This window comes from Copadichromis virginalis, linkage group LG18, assembly GCF_057382275.1.
Source record: "Copadichromis virginalis isolate Kocher_CV1m ecotype Utaka linkage group LG18, C_Virginalis_male_GT1.1, whole genome shotgun sequence".
Classification (NCBI taxonomy): Eukaryota; Metazoa; Chordata; class Actinopteri; order Cichliformes; family Cichlidae; genus Copadichromis; species Copadichromis virginalis.
The window spans coordinates 25,732,801-25,752,106 of NC_140635.1; the positions used below are offsets into that span (position 1 = coordinate 25,732,801).

Consider the following 19,306-nt stretch of genomic DNA (forward strand, 5'->3'; position numbering starts at 1 on the left):
TAAAGAGTCACCTCCACTGGTATACACCTGAATATTGAACAAGCTGTTGTGGGAAGGAGGAGGAAATAAAGAAATGAAAGAGAAGAGAGGTGGAAGCAGATTAGACTGTTAGGGGGCTGCACAATCAGGTAACAAGGCTAACATGGAGGATAGCTTAGCATCTTCTTGTGTTATTATGAGTCCAGAGATTAAAGAGTAAATCAGCACTACGGTACACATGTATAAAAAAATGGAAATGTGTGTTTTATAGAGTGAATGATAGTAATCCTGTTAGTTTAAACATCCCACGGGCCATATAACGCAGATCAGCAAAGAGTTGACTTGCTTTTTATGGCATCACATGGGTCACAGTGATGGGTCTGCAGTTAAAACGCCTTGAAAACAAGGAACTGTTACGTTTCTACTCATCATTAAACACATGCAACACAGTAAATATCTGAAAACAATGTGCACATAACTAAGACTTTCCTTGTCCGTAGAGGCAGGCTTTTGCTGCAGTCCTGAGACAACCATCTGCTGAGGCCCACATGACCAGAGTCCTGCAGGGTTTCATCGCCACCTCTGCCACTCTGACAACCACCCTGAGAGTAATCCCTGAACCCTTCACCTCCCTGGAGGCCATCGCATTGGCTGGTGCTGCTGCTGCTACCTCCGTTAGTCTTCTCAGTCTCTTTCTTATCACTGTTAAAACTGCAGGAACTGCTGATTGCTGAAGGTAGCACCTTAAGGCCAGCAGATCCTTTAAAAAGAGGCTGAAACTTATGGGTTGCCTCTGAGAAACCTGCAAGTCACATTGAAGAATGAGAAAGAGTTGAATCCAAGTTGCTGGTAGCTGTGATGCGTTTCCCTCTAAAAAATTTAATAAAGCCGCCTTCAGTGCTTTGATTAGATTAAACAAAGTTAACATCGGGGAATTAACCTTTCCATCTATACCTGAATATATCATAAGACCCAGATTCAGATTTGTTTATGCAAAGTCAAAGAAAACTGGGAATGCTTTCAAGCCTATTCAAGCCACTGAGTCAGTGAGTCACAGAGTTAAATTTAGTAGGGCTTCAATTGGCCTGATACTGAGCAGTTTACTCAAGTCAAGTGAAAAGGAATTCAACCTAATCCTGAGCACAACATACTGTATCGTGTAGAGAGCGATTCAGCTTCCTCTTGTATATCCTGAGTGGCTGGAATATGAGTAAGAGATGGAGGCTCTTCCAGCTGCCATTGACTGACCTCCTGGTGCAGTGGTTTTCTGTCAAAAAGAATAATTCAGATTACAGGAGTAAAGACAAAAGGGAATAAGTGGGACACCTTTTTGTACTTACACTTCATGGACAGCGGGTTTGTCAAAAAACAGACCATCCAAGGCCAAGGTGCAGTCATCAGAGTCCAACATCTCACCAGATAATACAGCTATGTACTCACTGAATTTGAATACAAACCGGTTTAGGGGTAAATGATTAAGAGGAAAGAAAATAGAGATTTGACAAATGCATATGCACAACTGACCTGTTCGCTATAAAACCTAGATTAGAGAATGTGGGGAAACTGCCATTGTTGCTGCCAACCAAAGGACTTTGGTTTGTGGTAAAGATTAACACAGAGCTAACAGGTTTATCTTCATTTTTGTTTCATGACTCAATCAAGCCTCTTAATGATGTAGTTATACCATGTTTATGCCCTTATGGCCTTAAAGTTTTCAATCCCCACAGTATCATAGCATTGGGCAGATAACATGGGAATGATTTAGCTTTAATATACAGTTCTGTGCTATAATCTTGAGCCATCCCTCATTATTAAAAATATTTTGATTCCAGATTTTCTTGGTATTAAAAAAAACAAACATCTGAAGGTGTTTCAAAGTTTTCCTTTGGACATTGGGTGCTTTTTCAGTCCAGTCCTTGTACCTGACCATTTTACGAATTTTTTGTTGTTGTTTGTTAAGCCAGTTAAAAATAACCTATGACTCACTGAAGCATGAAAGGGTACCAGTGTTGTGTCTACAAATAACAGACAATTTACAAAAGAACCTATTTTAAATTCTATCTTTAGGCACTTTGTTACTAGCAGCTGGTCAGCAAATAATTTCTTTACATTTCTGTAGTACAAAAAATACCAAAGATCACAAAGTTTGGCAGGCATTAAAATAAAATTATTGCATCAACAAGGTGCTTCCCAACGAGCTGTTAGCTGAAAATGCATCAGATCTCAGTACTGTGTGCAGTATTTTCCTAAGGAAAATAGTAAACTGGGCAAGCAGAGGACAAAAGAAGAAGTATAAGGCCAACAAAACTATCTATAGCACATGAACAGTATCTGAAAGTCATGACCTAATTTCGATTCGCCAAGCAATATCATCTGGAAAGCGTCTGATTGACAACACCTTCATTTTTTGAACATGACAATGATCCCAAACACACTGCAGATGAAGTAAAAGCATACCTGTATATAAACACACACACACACACACACACACACACACACACACACACACACACACAATGGCACACTATCACACTATGGATTCTCCTCCCCAGAGCCTGGACCTCAACATTTTTGAAGCAGTGTGGGATCATCTTGACAGAGAACAGAAGGCAGCTAACATCCAAAGACGACCTCTGAATGTCCTTCGAGAAGCTTGGAGCACTAGCAAGACTACTTAGAGAAATTACAGGAAAGGTGCCTAATTCTACCTGCCTAATGCTACGTAATTTCCCCAGGGATTAATAAAGTATTCTGATTCTGATTAAGTGAGTTCAGGCTGTGATGAAGAATAAAGGTGGTCAAATATCAACTTTCAAGCACGTTAGAATTATATGAACTCTGTTTTTTTGTTTTTGCCTTATATACTGCATTTCCATGTACGTTTGAACATGTTTCAATAAATCACTGCACCTACTGCCCACTTTCCTAGCAAAGGCCTTTTGCACAGCCCTCGTGTTAGTCATAATCCAGTTGATATCGCTTTAGCATTTAAGCTAATACAAGTTATTAACAGATTTCTTGAAAATGTTTACAGCATGACAGCTCACCTCCTGAACAAAGCAACATACAATCTGTTTGCATTTCATTTGCATTTAAATGAAGGTGTTTAAGAGCAAAATGCTTACATTATTACTTTTCTAGGCTGTTATGTTAAGGACAAAAGAAGTGTCGGCAGCTTTAGTTTAGCTAACATGTAAGAACCAGCTAATCACAATAAATTATGCAGACATTTTGACGGTTCACCGCTTAGGTAAGTTAAAAACAATGTCTTTCTTAAAATGATGACTGTATACCCACCTGTGATAACAGACATTACTCTGCAGATACGAAGACATTGTTTAGTCAGGCCTGAGTTTAACCCCCTGACCTCACTCCACAGTGACTGACAATAGTTTTATTAATACGTTTTCCTTTTGACAGTGCTGAACTCAGCTGTAGAAAAATGCCCTTATAAACAATCAGGGGCAGGTATAAGAGTGGTTACAGGATTAATTTTTATATTTTGTCGCGTATGTTTAAAAAATGTGTCTCAAGTCTTTAAACTACGAGGTAGAGAGTTACAGAACTAAGCTAATAACCGGCTACAAACGCAACAAAGACCCAAGAGAAGACAACCATGGGGGGGGGGGGGGGGGGTAGTGCTAACATTTCTCCTGTGTTGGCATACAATTCCTGTCTGTGCGTCAGTAGCAACTTTAAAAAGCAAAACCAGATGTGTGCTTAAAATAATCCAAACCAAACCTATCAATTTATCTTATCAATTAAAACTGTGATTATACGACATCAAGCCCCCCCAAAAATCTGCTACCCAAAAGAGATGGTCATTAACTCTGCTTTTATGCCTCCTATCTGGACTGAACCATTACAAATCTCTCGGGGGAGCATGAGGCCGACTCGAAACAATACGCGACGAAATAATACTTGACGAAAACATGAGCTATTGCTATAGCTGTAATATAAAACAGTCACAGGATTAAACGTAATTATTTGGATAAAAGTTTGTCCTCTTACACTAGAGTAAATTACGTGTACGATTACCCGTACGAAAGAAATGATCTGTCCCACACCAGACCACCACAGGAAAATGGCGACTGTGAAATAGATGGAAGACGAAAGTAAGAAATTATTCAATGCAGCGTATAAATTGCGCCCTGTTTTCATCCACACCGCTCAGAGGTAACGTTTGTTTGTTTTTCATCATTTGGAATGGTGTTTGTATTATGAGTAGCGAGTAACGATTGTCATTAGCTGGATTTTAGCCTGAGGAATAGGTTTTGGTGTGGAACAGCCTTAATGGAATGGTCTGCAGCTCCTGCAAGCAGCATCCAGCAACACATCGTGATATAAACGTCAAAGAAATGTAATGATCCTTCAACGGAACATTTGTCTAGATGATCATATTTGCTCTGAAAAAAAGGCATATTTGAAACTGACACCAACTGTCGTGGGCTGGCATGTACCTGAACAACTGTGCTGAAAGTTTCAGCTCTATACAAAATCCAACACCGCTCACCAAAAGCCATTTATAAGGTCCATCCCTGTGCAGATTTGGTGCTGCTACGTACATGTTAGGATCACCTTTGTGTGCCACAGAAGCATTCACTTGGTATGACACTTTTATTGCCCTTCAAAAACAACACCTCTCGCTCCTTCGACCTTGTGGTGTTAACAATGACCAGAATTAATTATCTAAGCTAAGGATCGAGTGTATTTTGTATTTAGTTTTATTTATTTTGTAGACAGTAAATGCTGATTGAGCCATGAAGTCAACTCTGGTAGCATAGCCAAACGCTTTACTTTATACATCTAAATAACCAAGAACTACAAATTGCACATTTAAAAATATAAATATTCAATGTTATTTTGAACAGTTTCCTGTTTTGTCAAGTTTATACTATCTGCTAAAGCATGCTACAAGCTGCATGTACAGACAATGCTAACTACCACTGATCTATATTTGCATTTCTGGGCTCCTGTTAATGATTTTTACCATTAAATGTTTGTTCTCTTGGTTCTCTTGGCTAGTGTCAAAAAACAATTTTTTTGGCAAATTTAAGATGAATTTTGGCTTTAGTCCAAAACCTAACCCATTCATTCACCTAATGTGTAAGATAAAGAAGTACTATTTATAAGAATGTAATTGTGTTTTACTTTGAAAAATGACATGAATAGTCAAAATACTCAGTAAAACAACAATTAGTGGCTCAGCAGTGTAGTGGTTAACACATTTGCCTAACATGCAAAAAAATGGGTGGAGACACAGGGTTGTGTCAGGAATGGTTTCCAATCTGAAAGAAGCTTTTGAATTAAATGAATAATGTTCTTCCGGTTGATTGATGACCCCAGCTCTGTTTGCTGTTTGGCAGCAGCTTCTTGCGGATTCTATGCTTACTGCACCATTTTTCCTACCTACGCCCTTGAGGTTCAAAATAAACATTTATTCCTGTGCAGCGAGGTATGAAAAAGTTCAAAAATATTAGCTAACGGTAATGTGCAATTTAAGTGTTACTTCAAGATTGCAAAAATGTTTTGTTTGGTGAGTTAAAAAATCGATGTTCCAATATGTTGCCATATTGTTTTTTCCTTAAACAGTTAACCACAGACAACAACTGTTAGGGTATTTACTTAATTGTTTATGCCCTGCCCTACTTTGTGTTTAGAGAGGTTGGAGAGGCAGAAAAATTATGTGATGTCAATATTCATAGCAAGAAGGGTGTTTCTCCCATCTCTCGAGTTTTTAAATTATCGACCATTATGAATAGTGATACTGATAGGTTTCCAAATGGCAAATTTTGGCCAATAATATTGACATGCTGATAAAAACATCCGGTTTTAACCGGTGTATATATATATATTTTATACTTGACTATTAGTATAATAAGTTACATGATGAATATCTAAGTTATAGCTAGCTAGTAACCATCCCTGGCATGTTTGTGACTAGTACTGTAGTAAGCAACTGTTAATAGATTTATGCTTAACATGGTTTTGTAGTTGTGTCCATTTGCTGAGGTATTTGCCTATGGAGAGCCAATGGAAAACCCCTTTCCATTGGCTCTCCATATGCCCAGTGGAAAGGGCCTATGGATGACAGCATTGCTCCCTTTACCCATGAATGTGATGGAAAAACATAGTCATTTTGTTCCTTGTTATCGTACCAAAAGAAAAACAAAATGCTTGGTTTGCATTGCTGGGAATAAGCCGGACTCGTTTCCAGTGGGTGTTGGACTTCACCGGGGCTTGTCACAGTTTCTATTCTAATTTTTACGGACAGAATCTTCAGGTGGAAACAACAGGTGCCGGAAGGCTTTCACCTTGGTGGCTTCTGCTTTTTGTAAACAGTGTGGTTCTATTGGCTTCATCAAGTGGTTGCCTCCAGCTCACATTGAAGCAGTTTGCAGCCCAGTGTTAATTGGAAGAAATGAGAATTAACACTTAACACAAGTCTGAGGCCATGGTTCTCAGTCAGAAAAGGATAGAATACCCACTCCAGGTCAGGGACAAGCTGGGTCATTCACTGACTCAGAGTAGAACCACTAAGGGGCTTGTTTGGGCATCTGATTATAGTGTCTCCTGGGTGTTCCAGGCATGTCCTGGAAGAAGACATATAACCTCTCCAAGGACATGTCGTTCTTCCAGGACATGTCCTTTTTCCAGGACATACCCTGGAAGAAGGGCATGTCCTGGAAAAAGGACATGTCCTGGGAGAGGTTATATGTCTTGACTGTCATAGGAACACTTTAAGGAAGTGGCTGAGGAGAGGGAGATCTAGGTTTCTTTGTTGGCTGGATAAGTGGTAGCAAATGGATCGATGAATGAATGGTTAGAAAATAGTTGGTTAGAAAATACCTGTATGAGAGCATTAACTTATAGTTTACTATTCTAACGTGATCCTTGATTTAATCCCCCATGCACACCTTGCCTCATGTGACCTCAATAGCTCACGTATGATGTTAAAAAAATTACCATACAATTTTTTAACACAGAAGTTTTCTTTTATTTACAAATATGTGTGTACTATGAAGAGGAAGTCAAAAAAGCTACATAATTTCCAGACCAATGGTCTATTTTCAGGGCAGAGGTTTGAACTGAATAATACTATACTATTTAGTTGTTTGTTAGTGAGTATATTTAAGAATGTCTTTTCTTTTTTAGGTCATGGCAGCAGAAATGTCATGTCTGACAGGTGTTGATGAAGATGACAAAGATGCAGATCCTGAGATCAATGCCCTCACACTCCTACAGGAACCAGTGAGAATGGCGCAAGAATCCGCTGCTTGCACTGATTCCTTTGGCAAGCCTTCCCCAAAACAAAACAATGTCCTTGATGTTCTGTCGAATGAAGATATGTTGTCTCCGGTTGGCTTGGGAAATGGACCTTCTTCCCATCAGGCTACACAAGCCCATGAACTAAATAGCATTTCCTCTGAAAAAGAGGAGGAAAAGAGTATCACGCCTCTAAAAACTGTACATGAAATCGACACTGCAGGAATTTGGGGATTTGATGAGTCACCTGAGAACTCATTGGATAATTTCAGTAGCACCAGTGACCTAAATTGGGACCCACACAAAGAGTTTATGCAGTTTCTTTGGGAAAACCATAGTGATTCCCCTGGTGAGGAGACTAAAGAGGAAGTCTCTCCTGCTAATAGCCAAAGGAGAAGGAAACGGAAAATGGACATGGTTGTGATGGTAGATCCTTCAGAAGACCTTTACCCTGAATTGAGCCCCAAGTCATCTGAGGAACTGTCTGAGGCTGAAGGCCAAGAAGATTCCATTCCTGTCAGAAAAGTCAGAAAGTCAAGGAAATTCTCTAAGTCACAGTCATCACCAACAGGAAAAGTTTCAAAGTATCCAAATGGAACAGTAAAGGCCATCAAGGAAATTCTTTACAATGGACCTTCAAGGAATTCGCATGAGAACAACATGAAACACGGACTTTCTCCATTGAAGGGAAGACTCACAATAAATTCTCATTCAGAGGGGAAGCCATCCTGTTACCCATGCTCAAAATGTAAACTTATATTTAAGAAAGAACATCATTTGCATCGTCATATGAAGTCTCATGTTGAACCTCCCAATATTTCACCAAAGCCCTTCATATGCCGAGAGTGTGGCCAGTCTTTCAGACAAAGTGGTTTGCTTATTGACCACATGTCCATCCATAAGGACAAGAGAACAAGACTTACTGAAGAGATCAAAGGTGTGAATGATCGGAAAAAAGATGATAAAAACGCTAAGTTTTTCTGTCCTCAGTGTCCATTTGGAACAAATTGCCCAAACACATTTGTTCAACATGCAAAGACACATGAGAAGGACAAGAGAAAGTTTAGATGTGACAAATGTAGCTTCAGGACTCTTAGTGAAAATGACCTTAGGAGACATGACATTATGCAGCACACTGTTATTACGGTTAGAAAGCAAGTGCAGGAGGATGATCATGGAATATTCTCATGTGATATTTGTTCTTATAGAGCTTTTAGCAAAACAGTTTTTAAGAATCACCTTCTCAGACGCCATCAACAAAGTTTTGAAGAATATGAAGCCGCACAGCATAGAGAGAAAAACGCACAACTAGGTAAGGAGCAGCAAGTGCCTACTTGTAAAACTCCTGTCGAAGATGCAGAGTTTACATCTAAAATCTCTATCAAAAATCAGATTGCCTCTAAAAGAGCTTGTTCACCTAATGGGTCCAGTGACATTTCAGACTTATTCAGAAATAGCAAGCTTAAGAGAGGCCCCAGGTCTCAAGTAACAGAGTCAAAACTGGACAAATCTATTAATGTTCTCCTGTCTCGACAAAGACATGGAAAAAAGAGTTTAGAGCAGAAGAAGGAACGCAATAATTGTAGTAAACCTGTTCAGCACAGTGACAAAGATGGTTGTGATGAGTTGCTTGAAACATTGACAGTCAAGGATGAAGAATCAACTTTATCCCCAAATGGCTCCAGTGTGACTATAGATCCCTCGACAGTCAAAAAGACACCATCTAAAAGAAAGATGTCCACCCCATATCGCAACACCTCCGACCAAGACTCATGCTTTATCTTACCAAAACCTTTGCCAAGTCCGAAAAAAGTCAATCCTGAAGAAGTGGCCAACTATGATGAAAGGGATATTTTCCAGTTTAAAGATACAGATGCAAACAGTAACCTTTCTGACAATGGCATCAAAAAAGAAAAACAAAACATCATTTACACATATAGCAGAAGAATGTCTATGAGGGGTGCCCTTCAAGCATCTAAAAGGCTTTTTGAGAAGATAAAGACTGAAGAGCAAGAGCAGACTGACCCTGAAATCAAAGAAGAATGCATAGAAACAGAAGTGTTTCAAGAAACCTTTGAAGCCCACCAAATACCATTGGGAGAGTCCTTCGGAGATGATTTGTCAGAGTTGGAATCGGACCGCAAGAACTGTCCTTATTGTCCTGCAGTATTTGAGTCAGGTGTTGGATTGTCAAATCACGTCCGAGGGCATCTTCATAGGGTAGGGCTCAGCTACAATGCGCGCCATGTTGTGCCTCCTGAGCAGGTGGCTTGTCAAGACAGAAGGCCGCGAATTCGACGGAAGATGTCAGCATTACGCCGATTGAAAAAAGGTACTTGCTTATTGCATGTTCTTCTTTAAAAGAAAAACTCTTGTACATTACAGCTTTCCTTATTACTACTGTTAAAATGTGCTCTTGCCGAGTTGTAACAGATACTGCAGGAGATCTCAAAATGTGGTTCCAAAAACTAAACCATCAACAGATTAATCAAATTAATTTGAAGGTACCACTCGCCAATTGGTTGGAGTTTTTCTCTAGTGACTGGTTGTTACTGACCAGTTATTAACTGCAATAATTAGTTATGTACACTAGTGCGGGGCGATATGTAAAAAATATTTATCACGATATGAATTATTTTATATCACAATGACGATATATATCACAATATACCGCAATATTACCACAATGTTTCCAGTTATTCTCTGAAAAGTTTGACAAAGACCTAGACACATTAATTCTTAATTAGGGGTCACTCGGAATTACTACAGCCAGAACAGTAGATGAAAATATTTGTACCCATCCATCGGTAAACTGTACCTGGGCTTGTTGCAGTGACCTGAAGTTACTAAACTTCATGAGTGTATGCACTCACTCCAAGAACCGTATAATTATAAATATGAGCGTGGTGAAAGTTGGGCAGCACGCTAATGTATTTTGTCCACTCTCTGTGCTCGTAAGGGTCTGACCCTTTCAGTCGTTTGATTTTTTTCCTCGTATCTTTTCTTTGACTTTTCATCAAGTCTGTCTTTGTACGGACCGGCATTGTTCGCCTTCGTTTTGTACATAACTTTTTTGGGGGACAAAGGAAAAGCAAGAAGGTATTGGAACCGGAGAATGAACGTTTTGCGGTGCTGCAAATGCTTGCATTTGATGCAGTACTTGGATTGTTTTGCCACGAGTTCCCGGCATGCAATGCGCGAAAGTCACGTGGTCTGTCAATCTCTATATGTTGGTAAAACTAATATGTGTATATATATATATATATATATATATATATATATACATACATGAGTACTACATGCATGTATATATGTACATAATGTACTTTATGCACATTAAATATGTATCAATGGCAGACTCATACCTTGGGCTAACATGACTCCAGTGTGGTCATGTGGAAAGTACGCAGTCTGTAAACAGCGAGCGCAGAGGGTGACGAGGTCACGAAAGCTGTCCTTCTCAATTACATGAACAGGGGCCATGCCTTTACAAATGTAACGCGAGATGGCTCCTGTGATTTGTTTATGGCACTGGGATGTTTTCTCAAACGGCGTACCTCGTGCGAAAGACTGCTTTATCTTCGGCTGGCTATAGTTTTTCTTTTCCAAACTTGCTTCCGTTGTTCCATAACTTGGTTTAGGTTGGATTTTCTGGGTTCTTGAGTTTTCCTTTGTGTACCTTCTGTAGGTGATAGAAGAGATTTGTTGTGTTGCCATCGGGTGCGGGATTAGTTTTATAGCATAGCTTGCAAATGGGCGTCTTCTGCTCTGTGTCGGTGCTGTTGAACCCAAAATGTAACCAAATCACAGACGTATCCCCTCTTTTCGGTGAAAGTGCTTCTTCTTGGGCTGCCTTTGTAGCTGTCTCTGCCTGTTGCATGTCCGGGCATGAAACTGCAACCTGTCGCGCGTCCATCGTTTTGAGTTACCATAAAGCATGTCGCAAAACCACAAGACGGAGTTTCTTTGCGAAAAATTAGGGGTGCAACAATACACAAAATTCACGGTTCGGTTCGGTTCGATACTTGGGTGTCACAGTTCGATATATTTTCGATACAAAAAAATGTTCATGCCTTTTTAATTTGTCATTTATTAAAATTATAAATATATATTTTAACTCAAAAGTACAGTTTTTAAATTTAATGTTGCTGAAACAACAAAATAATAAAATATAAATAAATCTATCTGATCGAGAAATCACTCATCTTTGGAAAAGAGAGTTTATTACAGAGAAATGGCTCTTTCCAAAATAAAAGCTATACTATACGCTTCTTCTGGGCTATATTCTCGGCAGCATATTAAACATATCAGGTCCCCATAAGGAGAATCATGTGCTAACAGCTGTCTAAATGACTCGGGTAAAGTTTGTAGCATGCGTGCTTCTTGTTTTTGTCTGCTTCCACTTGTCTTTGCACTAGGATGATGTCGGCGTAAGTGTGCAGTCATATTCGTTGTGTTCCCACTAGTGCTGTCAGCGTTAATCTAGTTAAAATGACATTAACGCCACAATGCGGCAAATCTCCGTTAACGAGTTACCGCGGATCGCCCCGTGCATGGGGCTGGACGGCGTCAACACGCTAACGAGCTAACTGCGCTAACGCAGTAGTTCCCACCAATGTAATTGAGCATTGCGTGGCACATCCGACATACTGGTTTACTTTCGTCCATGACGCGCTTACCATCAGGGTCATGCTTCACATGAAAACAAAGACAGTTCCAAACTCCAGATCTGAATGAGGGTGGTGGAGGTTCAGTTTCGGGTAGCGTTGAGGCAGTTGCCATGTTGCAACGAGCTTAGCTTCTGTCTTGCTAGCTTGCGCTGCGCTCAGTGGATCTGCGCTCGACAGTGCAGCCTAGGCGGAGTAGTCAAACGCAGATCCACTGAGCTCTCAACACAGACAGCATCGTCAGAAGAAAAGTTGATAAAATAAATTTAAAATTTTGTATCGTTCGATACATATGCGTATCAAACTGAAAGCACTATATCAAACGGTTCAATACCGATACAAGTATTGTTGCACCCCTACGAAAAATATCAGATTTTTTATACTTTATTTTCTCTTGCATAAAGTTAGAGTATGTATAGTGACAAGACAACACTAATATATTTGCCACAGGCTATTTAATGATATATTTTATATAATAATTTATAAAACTAGGTTAGAAACGATAGAAACAATAGAAGACAAATGGCACGATAGACATTTTTCTATCGTCCACACGATATATATCGTCATATCGCCCAGCACTAATGTACACTATCTATAAATAGGGTTTTCTGCAAGATGGTTAGATCAAATGAAATGTTCGCTCCACAATCTACTGTAGGCTTCCATTGTTTGTGATCTGTCACTGCAATCCAGTGTCATCTTCTGTCCACATCAGCAGCAACAAGAGAAAATTAAAGATTCTCTTTCTGGTCTTGGTGATTTCTGCAGCCAACAGTGCAGCAGAATTTAAGCATTTTGAAATACGGTAATTTATATGTAAACATTATAGTGTCAAAGGTCAGTAGGTTGTATCTGTAACAATCAACACTGACAAACTCTCAAGAACTGCTTTGTGAAAATTAGTGGGGCTACCTTCTTCCAAATTCTCCATCTTGTTTTGGTGGGGGGTGGTTAGCCGCCTGGCTGCGTCCATCTCCATAGTGTAGTGGTTAACACATCTGCTGGGCAAGTGGAAGATTACTGTGTTGATTCCAGCCAGAGACACAAATCCCCTTTGGTTATCTGGCCTTTCCTGATGGGAATAGTTGGAAGGCCTTCTGGGGTAAAAACTCTGCCAAATAAAGCATGCAGAGCTACCCGCTGTGTAATTCCATGTGACAAAGCGCTAGCCAACAGTAGCTAGCTGCATCCGAAATCTTGACAGTCATTCTTTTGAGATACCTGTATAAAACCAGTGGAAGGAACTGTGAGCATAAAACATAAAACCCAACTTGCAAACTGGATTTAAATTATAGATTAAAAGTCGTTCAGTGTTACAAAGTTCAAATGTCTGATATTATACGGTGCAATGTTTTTGTGCCTAATTTTATTTTATTTCTCTCAGCATTACAGCTAGAGTCAAACTCTGAGACCGTGAAGAGCATTCATTCTTGTCCCTTATGTGGGGACTCGTTTGACAACAGGACTGGGCAGTCAAACCACATACGAGGCCACCTCAAAAAGCTTGGTAAAAGCTTTGCATCAAAAAACAAATCCCCATTACTTTTACTACGAGAGCTGATGAGGGACAAGAAGGAGTTCCAGAGGGCCCTTCAGATTGTGGGAAAGAGACGGAACCATTTCCACTATGGTGCTTCTTCTAAGCTGTCCAGTGCTGATCGTTTCACATCGCCCCATACTGGAATCATAAAAAGTAATTCCGATTCAAGCGTTTGCACTGAAGCCAAACCACTGATACCCACCTTTTCTTTAGCAGAAATTGAATCTGAACAAAGGCAACAGGAGACGAATTTGGATGTTAAAAATTCGTTCTCAGGCACAACTGCCTTGATAGGAATTCTAAAGAAAAGGAAGTGTCAGGAAGATGCCAGACTAAAGGGATCCTCTCAGATATCCAGAAACATGATAACAGTTTCTTCAAACAGTGAACACAATTCAGGAGCAAAAGTTGTATCTTCACTGCCAAACCAAATATCTGGTAAGTAACAATGCTTTGGACTACCATTAAATTTAATTGTCTAAGCTTGTGCATGTTCTAAAACTCAGATTTGCAGCAGCTGTTTTTTGTCAGGATTTTTTTGTGTGTTTGTGAGTGTGCATGTGTGTTGAAATTAAGGTTTCATCAGCATAAATGTAGAGAATAAGAGTATACAGTGGGGCAAAAAAGTATTTAGTCAGCCACCGATTGTGCAAGTTCCCCCACCTAAAATGATGACAGAGGTCAGTAATTTGCACCAGAGGTACACTTCAACTGTGAGAGACAGAATGTGAAAAGAAAATCCATGAATTCACATGGTAGGATTTGTAAAGAATTTATTCGTAAATCAGGGTGGAAAATAAGTATTTGGTCACCTCAAACATGGAAAATCTCTGGCTCTCACAGACCTGTAACGTCTTCTGTAAGAAGCTTTTCTGTCCCCCACTCGTTACCTGTATGAATGGCACCTGTTTGAACTCATCATCTGTATAAAAGACACCTGTCCACAGCCTCAAACAGTCAGACTCCAAACTCCGCCATGGCCAAGACCAAAGAGCTTTCGAAGGACACCAGGAAAAGTATTGTAGACCTGCACCAGACTGGGAAGAGTGAATCTACAATAGGCAAGCAGCTTGGTGTGAAAAAATCAACTGTGGGAGCAATCATCAGAAAATGGAAGACATACAAGACCACTGATAATCTCCCTCGATCTGGGGCTCCACGCAAGATCTCATCCCGTGGGGTCAAAATGATCATGAGAACGGTGAGCAAAGATCCCAGAACCACACGGGGGGACCTGGTGAATGACCTGCAGAGAGCTGGGACCAAAGTAACAAAGGTCACCATCAGTAACACACTACAACGGCAGGGAATCAAATCCCGCAGTGCCAGACGTGTTCCGCTGCTGAAGCCAGTGCATGTCCAGGCCCGTCTGAAGTTTGCCAGAGAGCACATGGATGATACAGCAGAGGATTGGGAGAATGTCATGTGGTCAGATGAAACCAAAGTAGAACTTTTTGGTATAAACTCAACTCGTCGTGTTTGGAGGAAGAAGAATACTGAGTTGCATCCCAAGAACACCATACCTACTGTGAAGCATGGGGGTGGAAACATCATGCTATGGGGCTGTTTTTCTGCCAAGGGGACAGGACGACTGATCCGTGTTAAGGACAGAATGAATGGGGCCATGTATCGTGAGATTTTGAGCCAAAACCTCCTTCCATCAGTGGGAACTTTGAAGATGAAACGAGGCTGGGTCTTCCAACATGACAATGATCCAAAACACACCGCCCGGGCAACAAAGGAGTGGCTCCGTAAGAAGCATTTGAAAGTCCTGGAGTGGCCTAGCCAGTCTCCAGACCTCAACCCCATAGAAAATCTGTGGCGGGAGTGGAAAGTCCGTGTTGCTCGGCGACAGCCCCAAAACATCACTGCTCTCGAGAAGATCTGCATGGAGGAATGGGCCAAAATACCAGCTACTGTGTGTGCAAACCTGGTAAAGACCTATAGTAAACGTTTGACCTCTGTTATTGCCAACAAAGGTTATGTTACAAAGTATTGAGTTGTATTTTTGTTATTGACCAAATACTTATTTTCCACCCTGATTTACGAATAAATTCTTTACAAATCCTACCATGTGGATTCATGGATTTTTTTTTCACATTCTGTCTCTCACAGTTGAAGTGTACCTCTGGTGCAAATTACTGACCTCTGTCATCATTTTAGGTGGGAGAACTTGCACAATCGGTGGCTGACTAAATACTTTTTTGCCCCACTGTACCTTGTATTGTGGATGAAACGGAAGTGCCTGTTACACGAAATACAGATTAGCTTTATTCTTGTTTTATTGCCTTGCAGTTAATAGTATAATATTAAATAAAGTATTGACACTTAGGCATTTCCAAGTACATTTCTTTTTTGTCACAGACAGCTTATTTGCTGAAATGTGATGAAAACTGTTGAAAGCTTGATTTTAGACATGATAAACTTACCAGTGTCTGTTTCTACAATTCATCAACACCTCTGACGAATAAGTAAACCTCACTAAACCTCTGTATTTACTTTCTTCTTATTGATTTTGTCTTTTCGCAGAGAAGGGTGAATTCAACAGGAAGGTGTGCATCCATTGCAACGCAACGTTCCACAGTGGTGTTGCATTGTCAAATCACCTCCGGGCATATGCAAAAAGAAAAAGGATCGCCTTACTCGAGGGAACCAGTAAGTGCAACTAGTAAAATCTTTAGTCAGACTACGCCCTGTATGCTTTCTTCTTAAAACCTTTACAGTTACACTTACCATTCACACTACTATGTCCCCATAAACTGTTAATCCAGTTTCACGCCAGAATTTTGTCTTAGCCTTCTTCCTGACTAGGTCTTATCAGTAACAAAAACATCAAAACTCAAAACAGCTGGGCTCACAAAACAAGTGATTTTATTCTTCCTCTGTGCATACTCTTTGGCTTCTCCTGGTACTGAATAATCTCCTTTTACCCTTTTTGGAAGATTGGGAATAGTTGCAAAAGCCAATCTGTTTTCTGCAGTGTTGACCACAGTTTTAGTAGCAGTTCCACTTCAAATAAAAAAAAATGTAAAAAAAATCTTTGGTCTTGGAGCATTTACCACAAAGAAGTCTCCTTCTGCTTTCTTTTTACACTAGCATCACATCAGATCGCATTACCTTCAAAATATTTGTTTTCAAGTGTAGCCAATGCAAAGAAAGTGAGCATCTACTTATAAAAAATGCTCTACTGTTGGTTAAAACCTCCAAAGAAAAGTACCTTTTAGAATTTAATAGATTTCTGCATAAATGTGACCAAAAACAACTTCAGATTTTCAAGTCCTAAAATGTATTATTTTAGCATTAAGTATGTGAACCTCGTGGATTATCAGTTAATCTGAAATTGGAGTCAGATGTTTTCAATCAGCCAGATTACAATCAGGTGTGAGTGCACCGCCTGTTCTGTTTAAAAAAGAAAAAGAAAAAAAAAAGAACCTAACTGTGTTTGTGGAACGGCATCATGCCAAGAACAAAGGAGCTCTCTGAGGAACTCAGGAAGAGGATTGTTGATGCTCATGAAGCTGGAAAGGGTTACAAAATCATCTCAAAAGAGTTTGGACTCCACCGTTCCACAGTCAGACAAATTGTGTACAAATGGAGGATATTCAAGACCACTGTTACACTCCCCAGGAGTGGTCGACCCACAAAGATCACCCAAGAGCAAGGTGTGTAGTTCATATGATCATAAAGGACCCCAGGGTAACACCACTTCCATGCTGGCAAATGTTCAGGTTCATTAAATTGTTAAAAGGAGAACACCAAACAGCAAAGCTGTGCGTGGCAGGGAGAGGAGCAGATGGTTGTATCATGGTTTGGGCCTTGCTTGCTGCATCTAGGCCAAGATGCCTCTTCATCACTGATGGAACAATGACTTCTGAATTATTCCAGCAAATTCTAAAGGAAAACCAGGACATCTGTCTGCGATGTAAATCTCGAGAGAGAAAGTAGGTCGTGCAGCAATACAATGACCTTCATCGCTAATATTTGTACTTAAAGGTTAAAGAAGAATAAAGACTATGCGGCCAAGTCAGAATCCTAACCCCTAACCTAGCAAGAATGTTAGAGCAAAAGCAAAAAGCACATAGTTTTACCTCTCTTATGTAACGTTGGATTATTGAATAAAAGGAATGATGTAATATTTTTTTATCTTGTTTAACTGGGATCTCTTATTCTGGCAGCAGGTCATATTTATGCAAAGGGTTCACAAACTTTCAGGCACCAACAGCAGCAGAAATCTCAGCCTGATAAAACTGTGTAGCTGGAAACCAAAAGGAGCTGCGATGTCCAAATCTTAGTTATATTTAGTCCACCAGTGGTTATTTGTGTGCTCCCCAAGGTAAGAATGTAGGAGGGCATCAGCTTTTTGGAGCTTTAGCAGAGATTTTAATTGCAGAGCGACCTCTTGGTGGCTTCAAGTTGTCAGGACCCAGTTTTCCTGCAGGCGCACATCATCACACTTTGATCTTGGGCCCTTTCTTAGCCACACTCGACCATGCATAATACAGCAAAAGTCAAAAACGTCCACACATTCAAAGCCCATTCAAAGAACTCTTGCTGAAATGTCATTAGACAATTTTCCAGTGTTCATCAAATATTTTCATCCATTATAATGTTAAATATACTGTAGTGTTAATGTTGGGCTGTAAATGAAATTCTGTCTTTCAGCGATTGACTGTAAAGCAGTTAGGACACGCTCAAGGCCTGGCTCAAAAAAGAAGACACTGCCCTTAACTCAAACACCAGAGGAAATGTACAGGCTCACCTGCAGGTAATGTGTTTGCTTTTTTTTGTTGTTTTTTTAATCCCCAATTCATTTTTCCCCAGTCTCAAGCTGCCAGATAACCTGGTTGCCTGGTTTTGCATTTCTTTGTGTTTCCAGGTTCTGTGACCTGGTCTTCCAAGGTCCCTTGTCAGTTCAGGAGGACTGGATAAAACATTTACAAAGACACATAATGAACACTAGCGTCCCTCACACTGGGCTAGGCATGGTAGAGGTCACCTCGTTGCCCACAGACACCCCAACCTTCAAGACTGACCAAGATGGCTCCTTGACAGTCACACATGCTGTCTCATGAGGCCAGTGGGGACCTTTTTAGATTTCACTAGACTGTATGTGTATGTATATTCGATGTTCACTTTTGGTTTTTTTTAGTCAACAAATTACCGGCCAAAAGTACAATATTGCCTGAGATATTGTACACATTTGGACAGATGAAAAAATCAATTATTTTGGATATTGTTACCCTGTCTGTTTTTACATGGTCCATTTTTTTGGAATACAATTCCAAGTGGACAGACTGTTTTGTTTTATGCAGTAATGTAGTGTGGAATCCATTTCTAATGAAGACAACCTTTACCTCAGATTTCTCATGGTTTGAGTCAGTTTCTGGGAGCACTTCTCTTCTGTATCAATATTCACATCAAGTCATGTTTCCTTTGTATTGCAACATGGTCAAATCAAAACCCACAGTCTCTTTTCAGGCCAGAGTTACTGAGAGAAATATTTTGAATGAAAGTGCAAAACAACAAAAAAAAAAAAAAAGAGGAAAAAATGAAAAAGAAAAAAAATGTCTGAAAACTTGTCATGCATAGAAAGAGTGTTTTATAGTATTTCAGTAACTGCATTGTTTCTAACACAAGATTTAAACTGAAGGTGGTTGAGGAAGAAAAGAGGTAAAAAAGAGAGAGAGACCTAACACGCACAACCCGTGCTGACCAAGCCCTTCATACATGTCACCTATATTTAATGTTTAAATATACTGTTTTGAAATAATTTAATTTTAAATGTACTATATCACACAGATACAATGCTTAAAACATTTGTGTTGTTCTAAATAAAAGACAAAGAAACAAT

General features: G+C 39.9%; 2 protein-coding genes across 4 annotated transcripts; one reads left to right on the forward strand and one right to left on the reverse strand.

The window, feature by feature from the left end:
• Positions 1-32: 32 nt before the first annotated feature.
• On the reverse strand, positions 33-4,077 carry LOC146687996 (uncharacterized). 2 transcript variants are annotated; one of them, XM_085439496.1, is made up of 4 exons: positions 4,018-4,077; positions 1,320-1,418; positions 1,131-1,246; positions 33-781 (listed from the first exon to the last, which is right to left on the reverse strand). In XM_085439496.1, the coding sequence occupies exons 2-4, from the start codon at positions 1,388-1,390 to the stop codon at positions 411-413; spliced, it is 558 nt and encodes a 185-aa protein (XP_085295622.1). In that variant the 5' UTR covers positions 1,391-1,418; positions 4,018-4,077; the 3' UTR covers positions 33-410. The 2 variants fall into 2 exon arrangements, with proteins under 2 accessions (XP_085295622.1, XP_085295621.1); XM_085439495.1 differs by lacking the exon at positions 4,018-4,077 and adding an exon at positions 3,277-3,600.
• znf644a (zinc finger protein 644a) lies at positions 3,861-19,305 on the forward strand. Of its 2 annotated transcripts, none has more exons than XM_085439491.1 (6): positions 3,861-4,094; positions 7,135-9,577; positions 13,300-13,893; positions 15,985-16,110; positions 18,118-18,220; positions 18,332-19,305. In XM_085439491.1, the coding sequence occupies exons 2-6, from the start codon at positions 7,138-7,140 to the stop codon at positions 18,525-18,527; spliced, it is 3,459 nt and encodes a 1,152-aa protein (XP_085295617.1). In that variant the 5' UTR covers positions 3,861-4,094; positions 7,135-7,137; the 3' UTR covers positions 18,528-19,305. The 2 variants fall into 2 exon arrangements, with proteins under 2 accessions (XP_085295617.1, XP_085295616.1); XM_085439490.1 differs by having other exon boundaries at positions 4,093-4,155.
• The last annotated feature ends 1 nt before the right edge of the window (position 19,306 follows it).